We start from the raw sequence: 18140 nt of genomic DNA, 5'->3' as shown, positions 1-18140 counted from the left end.
AGAACTAGAGTATTATGATCAAATATTTACATTTTGATATATGTTGTGACAGTGTTTTCAAGGCCTTTCCCCCTTATCGGCCCTATTCCCATCTCAAAGCATAGTGTAAACTATATTGATACAGTATCCAGTGCCAGAGTGAGAAGAAATACAGACACAGAATATGATATTAACTACCAAGGCTACACCTTTCTGTCTGTACAAGCACACATTTGTGTGACAGTGCATGCTGCTTTTTAAAGCTTGTCTAATTGTGTTCAGGTGCTGTAAGGTGTGAGGATTTATCTCTGCAGTCAACCTTTAAACAGCTCAGAGGAGCTCAACTTTACGTGCACATGTTTCCTCACAGCAAGGCTTGTGAAAGAGTGAGAGTAAGCCTGTTAACAGTAAGGCTTGTTTCTTGTTTTCTGTCAGTTTACCCGGCTGCCCACACTTCGCTGTTAGTTTTACTTGACTGTGAGCTATCATTTTCTCAGAGTAGGTGTCACACTTTTAAATGGGTGCATGGCTTAATTTGAATTTAGTTTTGGGTCAGTTCGGTCTATTCATAGCTGTGGCATTTTTTTTTTTTTCACCTGCGCAACTGTTCTCAGTCATTTACTGTCCCTCCTTACCCCTGTGGTTATAATTACCTTCCATAAATACCCTTTCATAAACTTGAGTCCCAGTCTGAGTGGTAGAAAAAAGAAAGGTTGGATTTTGGGTTAATGATTTAACAGTGCTGCTTTAATCTCATTGTGATCCGCTGAGGAAGAAATAACAGCGCACGTGTGGTGGCCCAGTTCAAAGTCTGTGTGTCGATTAGAGTTTGTGCCACTCTTTTCTGGCTCCGTGTTAGCGGAAAGCAAAGCTACAGGATTTTAAATTGGAGAGAGTAACGACATGTTTTGCAGATAACCTCAGTTTTTGACCCTCGACTTACAAAGACTGGCAGATACAAGGTTATTGCTATTTTATAGGCCCTCTCTTATCAAAATTTGTCAAGGTTTGAGTCAGACCCTGAGGATGCATTAATTGAAAAAAAATTCAAGGAAAAGATTTAACATAAATTTTGACTTTCAAAATACCGAATAACAAAATTTGCTCATTTCTTTTATCTGCAGGTTTGGGAACCAGACAAGAAACTTCCGTCTCTACCATGACGGGAAACACTTTGTTGGGGAAAAAAGGTTTGAGTCCATCCATGACCTCGTCACAGATGGCCTCATCACACTCTATATCGAGACAAAGGTGCGTTTTTGCATTGATCTGTCCTTCCTCCTGCTTTCCTTATTTATAGCAGTCCTGTTCAGCAGAGAGACATAAAAGCCTGTGATGCCTCAGTATGAATTATGGATGGGTATTTGTCAGAATGGCAACATTTCTCAAAAAAGTTTTACTGTCTTTGACAGGTGTAAATCCATCAGTTTGAGACATATTTAATCACTTTCATGATCATGTGAACACTTAAATTCCTTAAAAAGTCACAAAGACAGAAGGAAAATTGAAATGCCTTGATGCATGCTCAGTCATCCTGGTAAAGAAATCCCAGAAAGCTGACTCTGTTCATCTGGATGTATTGTGAGTGGGAAAAACGCGTCATTATTCATTCAACTGTCTTATTCAGTCTCAACTGAACAACCTTGACCAACCCAACCTTATAAATGGTATATTTGCATAATGACCCAAATTAGCAACTAGTAAACACTGACTAACAATGGGCCGTCAGATCAGTTTTATGATCATTGATACATTGATATGCAGATTGTAATGACGATCACATTGACAGTTAAATCAAACAACCTCTAGCTAAGCAGATGGCACAGTCCAGAAGAGCTGTCTCATTCGGCCACGAGTCTCCAGTCTGTTTCCAACTAGAGACCAGTGGCCAGTCTTTCAGTGATGAAGTTGTACACATCCTGGACAGGGAGAAACGTTAGTTTGAGTGGGGAGTCAAGGAGGCCGTTTCCGTGAAAAGGGAAACACCTACTCTGAATCAAGGAGGGGGCCTATAAGTATATCTTTCATCATTTTAAAATGCTGTGATTGCAGCCATTCCCCAACTCTCTGTGAATGGAACTCATGGTCATTGATCAGTGATCATGAGAATTTGCATATCAACGATCATGAAACTGATCTGATGAGCCATTGTTAGTTAGTAGCGCTAGTTTCAGTCATTGCGCAAATGTACTTTTTATAGGGTTGAGGAAACCTGCAGTCAGCATGAAGGAATCACTTAGAGAGAAAATTCTACGTCCAGATGAGCAGAATTCAAATCTCTTTCAGAAGACAGAAGTCCCATTATTTATTATTTGCTTATTTCAACTATAAAAAAAGTGTCTCAGGACACAAAACATGGATAATGAAGAACATTATTAGTTATAGTTGTGGGCCAGCTAAAGAAAAATTAACAGTAAAAATGTAAGGTTTTAGGGGACACAGAAACACTGAACTTCCCATAGACTACCTAAACATAAGTTGGAAGAAGTCTATAAATCTAAAAACGGGGCCAAATCTATAGGTAAGAGGCAAGATTTTATTCCCTGGAAGCCAAAAAAATTCTCTGCTGCCTTCAGAGATACAAAGACAAGGCAACAGTTTCCCAGATTGAATTTACAGGGATTTAATTCTCTTCTCAGGCAGCAGAGTACATCGCTAAGATGACCATAAACCCTATCTACGAGCATGTGGGATACACCACTCTGAACCAGGAGCCCACCCTGAAAAAACACCTCCCTCACAGCCAGGAGGAACCTGACGGACCAACTCCAGCCAAAGATGACCACAACACAGAGGAAAGGGTGAGGACAATCAGTGATCTAGATATCGTATATCCTATGAGCGTGATGTCATTTATCTGCTGTAAGATGCACCAAGTTTGACTTCGTAATTATTGTTCAGACTTGTCCAAAACCTTTGAATAGATCATTCAGAGGATCTATACTTTAGAGCTTTAGAGGGTGAATAATAAGAATGATAAACCTTAATCTGTAATCACAATGAATACAAGTCAATATTTTCTGGGCTTATCACTTCCTACAAGAAATGTCGAAATGTGGGTTTTTAAGAAGGATCTTGTGTAGACACTCTGGAAGATGCTTCTTAAAAACATGTTCCTGGCAACTGACCTGAAGGCCTTGGCAGGGGATTGAATAAGAAATGTTGGCTGAAGTTTACAGTCACTGAGATGAGTCCTAGTTTTTTTTCATTTTAATCAGAGGAGTGGCAAAGGATGAGGACATTGGAGTCTACACTGTGAAGTCCAGACATGTGGGATAATTAAAAATGGAAAAAAAAGAAATGTATATATTTTGGTTATTTGCTGGCTTAGTAGCATAATGTATACATTACTGTATGTACCCTATCTCCTCGTTAACGGGTCGTCCAATCTGAACTAAACTTTTCACAAGCATGGTCATACATGCAGTGATTATCATTTATTCACCAAAATTTGTATTTGTGACAGAATTTCGTTTCACTCACCTCTAAATACTGAATTAAGACTTTTGAAAAGTATCACAGACTTTGGTTTCAGATAACACGACTTAATTAATTACTGTTAATTACACTAAAGCGCTGCATTAATGTAAATCTGTTACTTTAGGCTGGTCCAAGCAATGCAACAATCCTCTAGTACATGGATGTCAAACATAGGGCACAGTGGGCAAATTCGGCCCTGCAAAAGAATTCAATCTGACCTGCCTGACAGCTTTGGAAAATGTGAAGGAAAGCATAAATTTTGGGTGTGTAAATGTATTTTAATAAGTTGTACAGGTTTTTCCTGTTGATAAAGACCTTTTCAGATGTCTGTATGAATCCCATCACCTCTTTATCAGGTTCGGCCAATGTGCAGTGTTAGGTTCTCCATTTGTGTCCGTTTCAAGTTGCATGTTCAGCGTACGTCACCTGAACGCAAGATAATGGTCGCCAAAATTTGTATCTGCAACAGAATTTTGTTCAAGACTTTGAAAAAGTGCAGCAGACCATTGATAGGGCGTGTTTTTCCTAGCTATTTAACCATTTTTGGTAACAGTGTATACAACATGGTAATAAAAAGTTCTACATTTCTGTTTCAGTTTAACAAGTGATAGTTTAGTTCATACTGGATTTATACTGTGAGCAGTATGAGGTATTATGTAATTTCTTAAAGTCTCTGAACCTTACCTGTGTTACTAGAGGTTATAACATTCATAATGCCTAATGTGAGCGTATATACCACCAAAACGTATAAATGATAAACACATATATCTAAAAAGATTAGGTCTTTAAATGTTAAGAGACCACGTAGAGAATTCAAATGAGCAGAGGAAAGTTGGTGTAAATGCAGCAGCAGGATAGAAGGATGAGAGTTGAGGAACATGGAGAAAGAAGGTGAAGAAAAAGAAGAAGGAGGCGGAGGATGGATGCAGAGGAGAGATGGCCTCCAGCCAAGGGCTCTGCAGTAAAATTACATAACAGCGGTTTGCCTGCAGAAACCTGCTATGTCCCAAAAGCTACGAAGTATACAGGAATCAAGTTTGTTGTCGGCTCATTAATTTTCGTTCAGATGTGAATTAATTAGTGTTAAAGCAGGAACTGAGGGGAAACTTTTTTCCTGTCGGTCGAGGTTTTTTTCTCTTTCTTTTTTTTTCTTTCTTTTTTTTTTTTAAATAGGAAGATGCGAGGTTTCTTGGTCATCTTGCTAATGACTGAGCAACTTCTAATGCAAATTTCAGTTCTGCAACTGTGAGTTTGTGCTGATGAGTGCATGCAGCTGCATTCAGGCTTATACTACAAAACCCCCAAGACCCCTGCATACACACACAAACACATACACACAATAATATAATCCAGTTTCCACACACACACACACACAAACACCCACAGTGCAGTATGTTTATCTGCTAAACCACTGCTCAGCATCATGAGGCCTTATGTGACCTGCAGTGCATGACCACCTGCACTGCACCTCATACATCACTGTGTGTGTGTGTGTGTGTGTGTGTGATGGGGGTAGTCCTGTGTACGTGTGTGCCTTCATAATTGGGTGGATTTGCAGACAAAGCAGTACGCCAGTGACATTGAGACCAGAGGCAGCTCACTGTGGGAACAACAAACACGAGAAGGAAATTCGTATTTTTTTTCATGCAGCTAATCACCTTTAGTTACGGGGGTTAAACTCTGTTTTACTGTGCCTTTGAGGGCGATTCAGACGTGCGTTTTTAAACATTAATTGTTAAAGCCTTGTTATCAGATTGAAATCACTGGACGGTGAGGTGAAATGTGGCGGAAAAATAAGATTGCACTTTTTGGTCTACCTGAGAAAATGATAGAAAAACTCAGTAATATCCGGTGACTTTTAGCTCTGCAGATTTTTATCTACAGCTGTTATGGTTCTTCCTTTTCTGTCTTTTTTTTTTTTTTTGCCCTTTTTGCATCTGACTGTGATCAAAGTGCTCTTTTGTGCGCCAACCTGCACCCCGCTGCATTCAGCACAGTGACAACAGTCATTAAATATCCATGATCAGTCATACATATTCACTGTGTTGTGTGTATAAGCTGAGAATTAATGAAGTTGGATGTGCGGCAGCTTGTTTTAATTGGATTTGTGATGAAAAAATCCACACGTTTCTTTGGTTATATCTATCTGTGGGACCATAGAAAACACACAGCTTGTAAATCTTACATATTCTTTGCCCAAAAACAAGTCGAAAAAGAGAAAACATCCCCCTTCCCAGAGGCAGTACTTGACAAGGGACGTCTTCTAAAGTGCACTTAAGTCCAGACTAAACTGCTCTTATATAATGTTCCTTATGTGGCATGAGACAATGGATGCAACCCAAGAGCAACACGAGGACACAAGGTTTGTGTTTATCTGTTACCGCCGGGTGTATAAGGCAGATACAGCAGTTCCTAGTTGTCATAAATACTGGAAGCTTTTAGTGGAAAAGCATCCAGCTGCTGCAGGTGGAATGACAAAGGAAAACGGGGGGAAACAAAGAGGAAGAAAAAAATGTGAAGGAATGAATGAAACAACATATTGTTTCTCAGCTCGTTCTCCCTCCTTTTCGCCGTCTCTCCTGGGACCATTGAGGTGGCAGAATTGGTGACGAACAACAAGAAAATGCAGCATCCTGATTGGCTCCTTCCCCTCTCATTGTGACCTGTTAAATTCATCCATTGCTGCACCGTAGCTCAGCTTACTCCCCCCACCTTCCTCCTCCTCTTCTGGCTCTCTCCGCCTCCCTCCCTCCCAAGCGCTGTTTCTGCCTGGTGTAGAGGATGGGGAAAGCGGATTAACACACACACACACACACACACACACACATATATACAGAGCCATGTGGGTTGACGCGTTCACCTACACGAGAGCGAGACACAGGAATTCTGTCGCATCAGGATTTCACAAACACCTTCCAAGGAGTGGAGATTTATTGAGTTTTATTCACTGAAGTTTTCAGGACAGATTTCTTGTTGCCTGCCTGGCTTTTTCTGTTTGTTTGTTTTCTGTTTGTTTTTTGTTTTTTTAATGAACTGGAATTGCACCATTTAACCCCATCAGTATGCTGCGCTAATCTGATTGGTTGATCTTTGTGGTTCTAAGACAGCAGGATTGGTCCCATGCTGGCTCCTCGGTTTGGGTTGTTGTTGTCAGATGGAGCTGTGAGATGATTTAGTATAGTTGTTTTGCTATTTTTTTTTTTACTTTATTAATTATTCTGGGATTTTTTTTTTCTTATGTTATTTATTTATTTTATTTTAAAGCAGCCTTTAAGAATAATTAAATTTTTCAGCAGGCTGTTTGGTTTATTGTTTTAATCAGTGGGATTTGAACTTTGTTTTCTTTTATATTATTTTTTCTTTTTCTCTGTTGATCCCACAATGCCGAGCCAAGAGTCGTATGTTGTTAGGAGGGGTAAAAAGAAGTCACGCAGGCGAGGCGAGAAGGAAATAAGTCAGAAGGGCTCTTTGTTTACTGCCGCGCTCGCCTTGAATGCCAGTGCTGGTTCAATTCCCTCCTTGCCACTCTCCGCGGGCTCCTCGGACCCCAGTGCTGCAGCCAACCGGGCAACAGCCCCCTCCAAACCCACCTCCCCTGCTTCCACTTTCTGGCATCCAATCCGATCTTTTGCCCTTTCACAGCTCACATCACTGGTGCGGCGGGCCACCCTGAGGGAGAGCGACTTGGCGCCCAAGTACGAGAAGGTCCACAACTTCAAGGTGAGACACTCCTTTGCTCCCCAAATCCTATTTATGTGTGTGAGTGTGCTGCCAGAATCGCTGATTCAGCTCGTGGGGACTTATTCAAATTCACCATAGAAGGCTTAGAGTGTTAAGAAACACACACAAACGCACACAGACACACACAATCTTCATGTTTTCAGCCTTTGTTTACTTTTAGATTCCCGTATAATGATTTTGTGTATTATTAGTGAGAGGCACAACAGAGCCACAGTGTCCCGAGCTCAAGAGAAATGTGGACAGACACACACACAGACACACAAAGAGTACTGCGATGTGATGGAGGTTATTAGCATTTCATTATACAGAGCCAATTTGTGCAATAAATGAGCAGATTAAAACTCTGCTCTCACTATAAATTGTCTCTGAGCACCCTTTCAGCACTCCTGTTGTGTCTCCATCAGTCTTTTGTCCGTCTCTAATAAAGGTTACTGCTGGTATTCAGGTATTACTTGACCCAATCTGGATCATATGAATAATTTTCCCACCCTTTTCTCTCAAATATACAATTATTGGCTATTTTGACTGATGTGTTTCACTCTTTTTATTTTTTCTCTGACCCAATCTGCTGCTGTTTAATAATTATTGTGGCAAATATAACGTTTAAACACATCGAGTTTGTCTTTTTTTATGCCTATTTAACCAGGTTCATACATTCAGGGGTCCCCACTGGTGTGAGTACTGTGCCAACTTCATGTGGGGTCTCATTGCTCAGGGAGTGAAATGTGCAGGTAAGTCACAAACAAACAAGCACATTCCTTCTCGCCATAAAGTAATTTTTCTCTTCCAATCATGATTCAGTTTCCAATTCTTTCACTCGTACTTTCTGTCTTAAAGCATGACTCGAAAGTAGGAGAGCAGGCTAAAGTTAATCACTTTCACTGTTGTTGACTCATCTGCGCCGTTTCATGGATTTTAAAATGCTAAAAGACTGGCTTGGGTGCCAAAGAACAAGCTGTCAGTGTGATCACTACTGCATGTGTGGGTGATTGAACTGGGCTTCTGCAACGCCTACATTTAAAAGCAACTTTCATCATGCAGTCTAACAATGACTCTTAAGGATCATCACAAGTAAAATAAAAAATAAAAAAACAGAGATGTCTAAAAATGGACATAAAGTGACATAAAACAAAATTCTGGGTTTCTTTGTCAGATTGTGGGTTGAACGTCCATAAGCAGTGCTCCAAAGTCGTACCCAACGACTGCCAGCCAGACCTTCGGCACGTCAAGAAGGTGTACAGCTGTGACCTGACAACGCTGGTCAAGGCCCACAACACCAAGAGGCCCATGGTGGTTGACATGTGTATACAGGAAATTGAGGCCAGAGGTGAGAGAAAGAGAGCGTGTATGTGTGACTCAGAGATTATATAACAGAAAAAGGCTTTTAAGTATTGTTTGCAGCAAGGTTAAGAGAAGTAGGGGGAGGAAAGGAGAACACCCACGAGGCTGGCGTTCATACGCAAGATGCGATTGCCTTTGTGTGTGTCAGCCCACCCACTCAATGCTAAAAAGATGTACGCAGGCAGCTTCATCTGTGAATGTAGGTGTGTGTGTGTGCGTGTGTGGAGAGTGACAGTTTTCCCTTCAAGACAGCTGCCGCAGACAGCATTTTATTGATGACTTGAGTGAAACTAATACGTGAAATCAATAAAGACTTGAAAAGATTGAACTTGACTGGAGCGAGAGAGACAGTTGAAGTCTTCACCCCACGCTTTATTTCTTTCTTCTGCCTTCACATATGTTGTGTTTGTGTGTGTTTAATAATCATTTTTGCATCCATTTCAGTTGTATTTGCTAATAGCAGGAAAGAAACATACATTTTATCATTTCTTTAAGACATAAATAGAAAACATTCTCATCTGAGAGGCTGTACACTGAATTTTTTTTAGTTGGTTATGCAGAATTTAAGCTTATCGTAGTCATCAAATTAATATTGGTATGATTTAAACCTTCCAGGTCTTCAGTCAGAAGGTTTATACAGAATATCAGGCTTCAGCGAGCTGATTGAAGACGTTAAACTGGCCTTTGATAGAGGTAAGTGTCGCCCCCCAATGTTCCATAAGCAGGTTCTTTTGCCAAATCAATTAAATGTCATGCGCACGATTGTTCCTCCACAGACGGAGAGAAAGCAGACATATCCTCAAATGCTTACGAGGACATCAACATCATCACCGGAGCCCTCAAACTGTACTTCAGAGAGCTGCCCATACCCCTCATCACGTATGATGCCTACCCACGCTTCATAGAAGCTGCAAGTAGGTCTTAACGTTCAGGCTTTTAACCACAATTTACCTTAAAACTCAAAGATGACTTGTTCAGGGTTATAGGGAAATAAGCAACAAAAGGAGTCCTAGACAACCCTCTCTTTTGTAGGTCACCAAGAGGCAACTCTCAGTCTGGATCCTCTTTAAATTTTAATTGAATACCCCTGGTTAACATCAGTTAAAATTGTATGGTTACATTTTTAAACGATGTTAGCCAAATGAAGGCGGTTTAGACACGCCAGTATTCACTCTCATGAGACTTCTAAGCTTCCTATTGGAGAAATTTAGGTTTCTGAAATAACTGTAAAAATTTAAACAGATTCAATAAAACCTTAGTTAGAACTCCTGAAAACAGACTGTTAAATAGAAGATGGACGTAGCCACCATTGGTTGTTAAAGTTTATGGAACTATGTCATCTTGGTTTTTGGGGAGGTGATAATGTGGTATGGTTGGTTTGCTTATACTTTACCCAAAGAGTATCTATTACCCTCCTTAACAGAAGTCTATGTCTGTTCGGGCTGTTTCTTGAACAGAAATTATTTTAAAGGTACCTAAATTAAACCACACTTGTATGATGCTGGCTAAAAATATTCTCATCACAGACCTGATATTTATTATTTAATATTTTTATTTTAAAGGCCAAAATCTCTACATAGTGGGCCCCAAAATTAAAACAAAATTGTAAATTACACATACTTAAAGCCATAGCTTGCTTTATTTTTTTATTTTAGATCAAATGTGGTAAATTACCATAGAATTTCATTAAAATAATACTTAAAACTTGTGACAAAGGTCATAAACTCATTAGGAAAATATTGTTAAATCAAATGAGACTTGAGGTCTTTTGTTTTTTGTTTTTTATTTCTGAAAGACATCTATTCAAAATATTGATCTGGAGGCTAAACCTATCATTTGTATAGATGCACTATCTCAATATTTTCGTGTGTGTGTGTTGTAGAAATAACAGACCCAGAGAAACGACTGGAGGCCCTCCATGAGGCCTTGAAGCTGCTGCCACCAGCTCACTGCGAGACGCTGCGATACCTCATGGGTCACCTCAAGAGGTCAGACACACACACGAGCAGTTGTTTTACTTTGTTACATACTTATTTCTTTGGTATCTCCATTATTATTTGACTGTTGTTTTTACATATTATATAAATTGGTCTCTTTCTTCATTCAGAGTGACACAATACGAGAAGGAGAATCTCATGACTAGCGAGAATTTAGGCATCGTCTTCGGCCCAACACTTATGAGGGCGCCCGAGCTGGACGCCATGACGGCACTCAACGATATCCGATATCAGAGACTTGTGGTGGAAAGTCTCATTACCAATGAAGATGTGTTGTTCTGAAGTGCAAGAGGAGATAAAAAGAGAGACTGGGGATGACACTTGAATGCTTTTAAAGATAAAAAGGTGGCTTCTAAATGAGAAAATGAAGGAGAAACATGCAAGATACTTGTGTCTCGCTAGAGAGGATTCAAAAAATATACTACCTGCTTTTGTGATGGTTGGATAAATCGAGAAATGAAGGAAGTGTCTGTCTTCATGAAAGCAATTTAACAAAATCTATCTTGAGACACAGCAACTTTGAGTGAAGAAGTGGATGGAAGGACCCAGCATTTCCCTAAAGTTTAATGAAAATAGGAGCAAAACATCAAGTCAACGAGCTCTACTTTGTCTCTATGAGTTGGTATTAAAAACACCCTGTATCAGCGAGAGAATTAACAATGTGTGGTAGAAACACTGCACCATCTATCTTTAAGTTCTTGTCATTTCTTCCTACAAGGATGCCTTGACATTTTGGATTGTGGAAAAACATAACTGTATTGAAAATGTTAGCTTGGTTAGTGTTTATCATTGAAAGTCCTGGTAAGTTTTCGTTGTTTTCTTAGTGTCAGTGTGTCCCGTTTGATCCTCTTGAAGAGAAGAAGCAGCAGCACTGGCTTCCTAACAGTAGACAGCCGGATGAATGAATGAATGACTGGAAAAAGTGTATTGCTCACGTTTGGCGCATACTCATTCCTCCAAATGGAACTAAAGTGATTTGGACCTATGGCCTTTCTTTTTTCCTTCCTCTTCTTTTGCTCTGCTTTTGCTTCATAGCTCTCCCTTTTGCCCCGTCGCTGAATTATAACCACACAGCAACCTCAAACCGCCTTCTTCTTCTTCTTCTTTTTTTTTCTTTTTTTGTGGTGTGATGATGTGTAATTGCGCCCGGCGATGAAGCGGGCGGAGCTGCAAATTAACAATCCTTCAATTCTCTCACTTCTCCACTTGCCACGTGTTGAAAACCTGATAGGAAATGACACTTAAAATTCAGTGAGAGTCTATTTAAAGGAAGCGTTTTTCCAGTTCCTGAAACAGCATCTTTCCAAGTGAAAATTTTGCTTCTGACACAACTTACAAACATAGAGCATGAAGTATTGTGCCAGACCATCTGTCAGACATGAACACACAGTATTTACCAGTAATTGTCAGGCAGCTTTAGCCGTCATACTTTGCTGTAGTGGCAGATGCCGAGGGGAGGGACACCCTCGTTTGACTTGAAACGCAAATACGTGAGGCCAGTACTGTTTTTTGTTTTGGTTTGTCATTTGTATAAAGCGGTGCTGTAATTAAGCAGTGTTTTGTTATGAAGGAGATTTTTGCAATGAAAATACTAATTGAAATTCATCATCACTCGCCCGACTGCAATTCAACAAAATGAAGCACACTGATAATTTCAAGGCCCATCTCTGTTATTGGCCTGAGTGGGATAATTGGGCAAGTTTTAATATCAAGTCGAATCCCAATTGCTTTGCATCGGTGCTTTGCCTCTCCTTCTGTAAACATGTTTGGAAGTCATGTATCTGTCACTTGTGTTGATGCCACTTAATCTAACTGTGAAACTGGAGGAAGTGATGATAATTTCAAGCCCAAAGGCCAGTCTGTATTTCATATCTTAACGTCTGCCTTCTGCAGTGAAGATGAGATTTGTCCCTGACTAGAGCAGGTGACAGATTACAGAGGTTTTTGAGTTTGCTGTAATGTTTTGATGCCGTAAAAGCAGTGTCCATGATAGAAATCATCTGTCCATGCTTTTTTATTTGTTGTTAAACTAGTGCCATTTGAAAGGGTGGAGGTGTAAAATGAAGGCTTTCTGCATGTACCCCCACCTGCTACTACTCACCTTTACTCATTCCTCCCCCCATTTTTGTCGGGGGGTTCACTGAGTAGTGAAGACCCACCCGACTTGAAGACCTTTTTGGCTTTTTTTTGGTTTGGTTTCTTTTTTTGTAAAGCAAGGACAGTTGCTGGGTGTAAATCAAATTGATGTAACATAAAAATAGCATCAGCATTTTTCTAATGGATTATGTTTTCATGTTATCTGTTTTCTTTATTTACATTGTCTAACCATAGACTAACTCTTATCAGACTAACCTGATGAAAACTTGTGACCCTTCAGTGATCTGTGACAGCTGCTTTTTTAGCATCATGATTAAAATGTGTTGGGTTTTTTTGGTTTTGTTTTGGGTTTTTTTTTTATTGTCATTGCTGTAAAGTATTTTCTATATGGTTTATGCATGGTGAAGTTAAATTATTAAATATGACTTTAAGTTGGTCGTCTGAATTTTGGGTTTTAATTCATTTGAGTATGGATGTGTCCAAGAAGACCTGCTGAAGTTCAAACTGAGCACCATAATGGGGAAGAAAGGTGATTTAAGGCCAAATTGGTCCGAGTGTTTCACAAACTGCTCATCTACTGTGATCTTCCCACACAACCGGTGGTTTGAAAAAGAGAAAATATCCAGGGATTAGCAGTTCTCTGGGTGATGACAGATGGTAGCGGTCATAGGGGAATAGCTAGACTGTTTTGAGCTGATAGAAAGAAAATAGTCAAGTATTCATTTGATTTAATGGGGGCATTGCAGTTTAACATGGTAATGATACAGAGTATGAAACTGCTGCACAGAGATTTTAAAGTTGTTGTTTTTTTTTCATTTTCAATCCTTATCCATAGTTGGGCTAATAAACTACTAATTGTAGTATAATTAATTAAATCAAGTGCAGCTCTGACTTACTTTTGACAAACCTTTGACAACAACGGTTGTTTGTAATAATGTAATAATTGTTATACCACATTCTGTAACAATGCTGTTGAATTAATGTAACAGATCCCTTTATACAGTATTTCTGATGACTTTTTGAATTTCCCTGGAACGTAACCAGTTTGCTGTATCTGTGTTATGAGCAGTGACAAGACCTGGAAACAAAACCTCCCTCTTAAGTTCAATATTTCTTTTAGTATAATTTTAATTTTCAAAAACCAATAAATGTTTATTAACATTTTTTAACACTGAGACAATATTGTATACTGTGGCTAAACAACATTTTTAAGACTTCCAAAATGCCTAAACTATTTTAAAGCATTTTCTTTTTAAATTTTGCTCCATAATTTTCTAAATTAAATAATACATGGTAGTTTTAGACATCAGTGTTTTAAAAAAAGATAAATGAATCAATAAAAAATAAATAGTAAAAAAGTGAAATAACTAAGTTTGTAAGATAAAATAATGGACTTTGATACGGTAGTTACTTCTGTTTTTAAGCGCTATGCAGCAAAACTTCATGTTCGGGCACGCCTTGTACTTTTTCACACCACGTGCTCATGACTTGGCTCGAGCGTCCTCCATTTGCTGCTCGAACTGGTCGTGATGCGGGTTTTTACTCGGACACACCATAGCAAGACTACCACTATATAACCACATGAATTTAGGTTGCCTAGAGAAGCATAAAAACTAGTTATTTCTATTTATATTGTTAAAGCAAACCTCAGTGGAAATAGAGTCTGGAGAGGAGTTTACTAGCGGGTGACTGCACGGACTTCGGACATGTGCGTCGAGGAAAAAAAGCGCAGACGATGTTAACTACATGACACAAGGTGAGGCACTGTAGGGCTAGAATGAGGACGCTTGTATTGTTTTTTGTGAATTTCCTCTGTTAAGTTTAAAATAACGTGTTTTTGTGCAGATATTGTTAGCTTGAGGTGGTGACTAGCGAACAACTAGCCACTAATACTAGCCTACCTACTACCTGCTCATTAGCATCAGCATGACGCCTAAATTACAGTTACTTGGTTATTAACACCAGTGCAAATTTGCTTCTTTTTAAGCTGCTGGATATGACTGTTTTAATAAACATATGTGAAAGGGTTTTGTTTGGTGTGCTAGCTGTCAGCAGGTTTAACATTTTTTAAGTTTGAAGGTAGTTGCCAACTTCTTAACCTCACTGTGGCGTGCCAGAAGCACAGTGCACAGTCAGCTGGGTAAATATGCACTGCATGTTCATATTTTTATAATAAAAATGCACTAAAATGTTGGTATGCAGTTTATGCATAATGCTTTTATGAAGTAAGAAGGTTCTACTTCACCCCTTTGGAAAATAAAAAGAACTACATGTGCCAATGCAATACAATATAATGCAATACAGTACAACTTTATTTATATAGCACATTTAAAAACCAGAAAGTGCTTCACAGTAATGCCAGGTGTGCTCTATTCTAATTTTGAAAATGTTAATGTTTTATAAAGGATTTTTGTTTGTTTATTTATTTTTATAAGGCAACATTTTATAATTGGCAACACTTGTTGCCAATTGATCTTCACGAAATTCCAGTATCCAATTTTACCTCTTTATGACAGTGCCATAGTAGCTTTAGCTCCGCTGTGTGTAAAAAACCTTCTTGTTAACTGTAGTGGCAAGCCTCGTTGGCGCAGTAGGCAGCGCGTCAGTCTCATAATCTGAAGGTCGTGAGTTCGAGCCTCACACGGGGCAGAATATTTTGTTTACATCCATATGAACAGAATCGACTTTATGGCACTTTGAGTACATTTTAGAGATATGTTTTATAGATAAATGAATTTCACAGCTACTGTGTCTTGTAGTTTAAAAATTTTAGTTTGCTTGGATTGGATATCAGTTTTAGTATTAGTCTTCCTATCATCTAAAACTATGCTAAAGCGTAAGTGTGAATTTTGAAACACTAGGGGTTGAGGTTAAAGCTGTAAGCCCGGCTAGCTCAGTCGGTAGAGCATGAGACTCTTAATCTCAGGGTCGTGGGTTCGAGCCCCACGTTGGGCGTTAATCTTTTCCTCATTTGCCCCTCTTCCTGTTTGTCTTCTTTTGTAATTTTGATGTCCAGTGTTTGGACGCTAGAAAGTTTACATGTCATTTTCAGTGGGAAACCACTGAAAGACATGAGAGACATTGTTGATGTATGCATGTTAATTCAGCAATTCGATAAGGGGCATCTGTGAGCATTGGTGGTTCAGTGGTAGAATTCTCGCCTGCCACGCGGGAGGCCCGGGTTCGATTCCCGGCCAATGCAACAATCTTTTTAATTTTTTTTTAGTCGATAAATTAATTTCTATGTTCCCTATGTTCTTTGGGTACACAGAAGCATTTTCTTTAATTTTTTATGTTGCTTTTATTTTGGCTTAACTGTTAATATTACTGACCCTAATTGTACTTGTTTGTTTGAAGGCATCAATAAAATAAAAGAGACAAAAATACTTATCAGCCTTACATTTTCAAATCCTTAACCTTTCCAATTTGCTTCCCGGTTTTAGATATCGACAATTTCTTGGTAATATGACTTTTGTGGGTCCATTGGTGTGTTGCATCCTAGGCCTCGTTGGCGCAGTAGGCAGCGCGTCAGTCTCATAATCTGAAGGTCGTGAGTTCGAGCCTCACACGGGGCAGGATCTTTTGACACACACATTTCTTGTTTTTGCAAATGGTTATGCATATGCTTATTTTGTTGTATAATCAACTATTACTTCCAGCACCCCCCATGCGTGGCAGGCTGCTAAGACAGCTCTGCTCATTTCTGAGCTTTTGCGTTTAAGTCAACCTAGGATGAGTTGTTTTAATTTTCATATGGTCATTAGAGTGTCCACTCTAATGCAATGTGCTTGAAAAGCTTGGATATGACCGTGAAAAAGGTTTATGAACCCTTCATATAGTATGTTATAAAGGTTTATCTTATTAAGAAAAAAAAACCCAAAAAAAACAAAAACTAGAATACTCCCCGTCGGGGAATCGAACCCCGGTCTCCCGCGTGACAGGCGGGGATACTAACCACTATACTAACGAGGAGATATCTTTGTCAACTGTCTTTACTGTTTAAATACCAGCAATCGGAATAACAGCACTAAAAGTGAGGGATATGTCATTTGTTTCTGCCATTGCCCATGGAAAGCCTTCCCATCTGTTTGATTTCAAGACTCACACGTGACAGGCGATCCTCCCCTATGGATGCGTGCCGGCCCTCTGGAACCACTTCATCCAACTTTCACCACAATTCCTCTTTCTTTTCTCAGGTCAGAATTGTATGGTGGCTGGGAAGTGCAAATCGCAACAAATTAAAAAACCACAACAAATTAAAAACCCGCAACAAATTAAAAAAAACCCCACAACAAATTACAAAAACCCCCACAACAAATTAAAAATCCTTGACGGGAAGGGATTGTCTGAAATACCGGAAGTGACGCAACGATTAGCCTAATGGGGCTTTTGGAGTGTGATGTCACGAGAGGGGGCGTGGCCATGATTTTTGGTTGAGGCGCCATGTTTCTGGCCCAAACAAAGCGCTAGCGAAAGAGGAGCGAAAGTACACGGATAACACTAGCTATGGTTCGTACTTGCTGTGCGGTTGGTTGTAAACTTAGATCACACGACCGGCAAGGCAATAAGGTTGAAAATGGTTTATCTTTTCATTCTTTCCCCACCTGGAAGCAACATGAGGCAGCTCTTGTATCGTATGTTACCAAAAGAAGGCGTCTAGTCTGGATAGCAGCTGTGAGACGAGCTGATATGCAGTTCTCTTCCATCTCCAAATATCTGTTGGTGTGCTCCAGACATTTTCATTCCGGTAAGTTATAGATATGTTCATATCACTCTTTATCCGGTCTTTAAGTCTGACGTCACTAGCCATGTCTGGGCTCAAACGCTGCTGCAGGTCCATAAATCACTGAGAGTTGAAAAACTATCTAAAGTCTTTCATCTGTAATAAAATGATCAGCGTTCTGCTCTACCATGTGTAACAATTGAGTTTATCATCCAGGCAACCATGAAAACGAAACGGAATTTATGACATTTAACAGAGTTAGAAATTAGCAGGAAGTTAGCTCGCTAGCTTCCATCTAAATGAGGGATTTTGGAAACAAATTCAAACGTACAGCTCTGCTATCGCTTCCAACATAAATGAAGACAGAAAACTAAACAGCAGTGACGTTTGTAGGGTACTGTGAGTAAAATGCATTTGATTTTCTCTTGAACATTCAAATTAGTGCAATCATAAATTCATTCATGAGGGGCAAATTACAGTGAGAACATGTGGAGGCTCTGGCGAAGTTCACACTGCACGCGAAAGCGCATCAAATCCGACTTTTATTTTTACCCTATGCGACCCATATCCAATCATGGTATGACAGTGTAAAAACAGCACAATTCCGATATTTTCAAATCCGATCTGGGTCACTTTCGTATGTGGTACTGAATCCGATACATATCTGATGTTTCAGAAAACAAATTAAAAATCCCTTCCCGTCAAGGATTTTTAATTTGTTGTGGGGTTTTGTAATTTGTTGTGTGCTTTTGTAATTTGTTGTGGGGTTTTTTTTTAATTTG

General features: G+C 39.4%; 1 protein-coding gene and 5 non-coding genes across 8 annotated transcripts in view; 5 read left to right on the top strand and 1 right to left on the bottom strand.

The window, feature by feature from the left end:
* Nucleotides 1-13072, top strand: part of LOC147302187 (N-chimaerin) — a 29318-nt gene extending 16246 nt beyond the window's left edge. For all 3 annotated transcript variants that reach the window (XM_086282564.1, XM_086282565.1, XM_086282566.1), the window contains exons 7-15: nt 1104-1230; nt 2619-2780; nt 7102-7179; nt 7847-7931; nt 8354-8527; nt 9157-9234; nt 9318-9455; nt 10424-10529; nt 10649-13072. In XM_086282564.1, coding sequence (XP_086138690.1) covers nt 1104-1230; nt 2619-2780; nt 7102-7179; nt 7847-7931; nt 8354-8527; nt 9157-9234; nt 9318-9455; nt 10424-10529; nt 10649-10820 — 1120 coding nt within the window. In that variant the 3' untranslated portion in view covers nt 10821-13072. The remainder of the gene's footprint in view (nt 1-1103; nt 1231-2618; nt 2781-7101; nt 7180-7846; nt 7932-8353; nt 8528-9156; nt 9235-9317; nt 9456-10423; nt 10530-10648) is intronic.
* A 2139-nt stretch (nt 13073-15211) lies between these two features.
* Nucleotides 15212-15284, top strand: trnam-cau (transfer RNA methionine (anticodon CAU)). Its single transcript has one exon. It is a non-coding gene; the product is annotated as a tRNA-Met (tRNA).
* Nucleotides 15285-15517: 233 nt separating this feature from the next.
* On the top strand, nt 15518-15590 carry trnak-cuu (transfer RNA lysine (anticodon CUU)). The gene has a single exon. It is a non-coding gene; the product is annotated as a tRNA-Lys (tRNA).
* A 176-nt stretch (nt 15591-15766) lies between these two features.
* On the top strand, nt 15767-15837 carry trnag-gcc (transfer RNA glycine (anticodon GCC)). The gene has a single exon. It is a non-coding gene; the product is annotated as a tRNA-Gly (tRNA).
* A 300-nt stretch (nt 15838-16137) lies between these two features.
* On the top strand, nt 16138-16210 carry trnam-cau (transfer RNA methionine (anticodon CAU)). The gene has a single exon. It is a non-coding gene; the product is annotated as a tRNA-Met (tRNA).
* Nucleotides 16211-16535: 325 nt separating this feature from the next.
* On the bottom strand, nt 16536-16607 carry trnad-guc (transfer RNA aspartic acid (anticodon GUC)). Its single transcript has one exon. It is a non-coding gene; the product is annotated as a tRNA-Asp (tRNA).
* Between the last annotated feature and the right edge of the window lie 1533 nt (nt 16608-18140).

Source organism: Aulonocara sp. 'chitande type north' Nkhata Bay, linkage group LG23, assembly GCF_057382095.1.
Source record: "Aulonocara sp. 'chitande type north' Nkhata Bay isolate Kocher_YH1m ecotype deep benthic linkage group LG23, A_spYH_male_GT1.1, whole genome shotgun sequence".
Taxonomy (NCBI): domain Eukaryota; kingdom Metazoa; phylum Chordata; class Actinopteri; order Cichliformes; family Cichlidae; genus Aulonocara; species Aulonocara sp. 'chitande type north' Nkhata Bay.
Note: the sequence above shows the minus strand (reverse complement) of the source record. Positions and strands in the feature narration are given on the sequence as shown.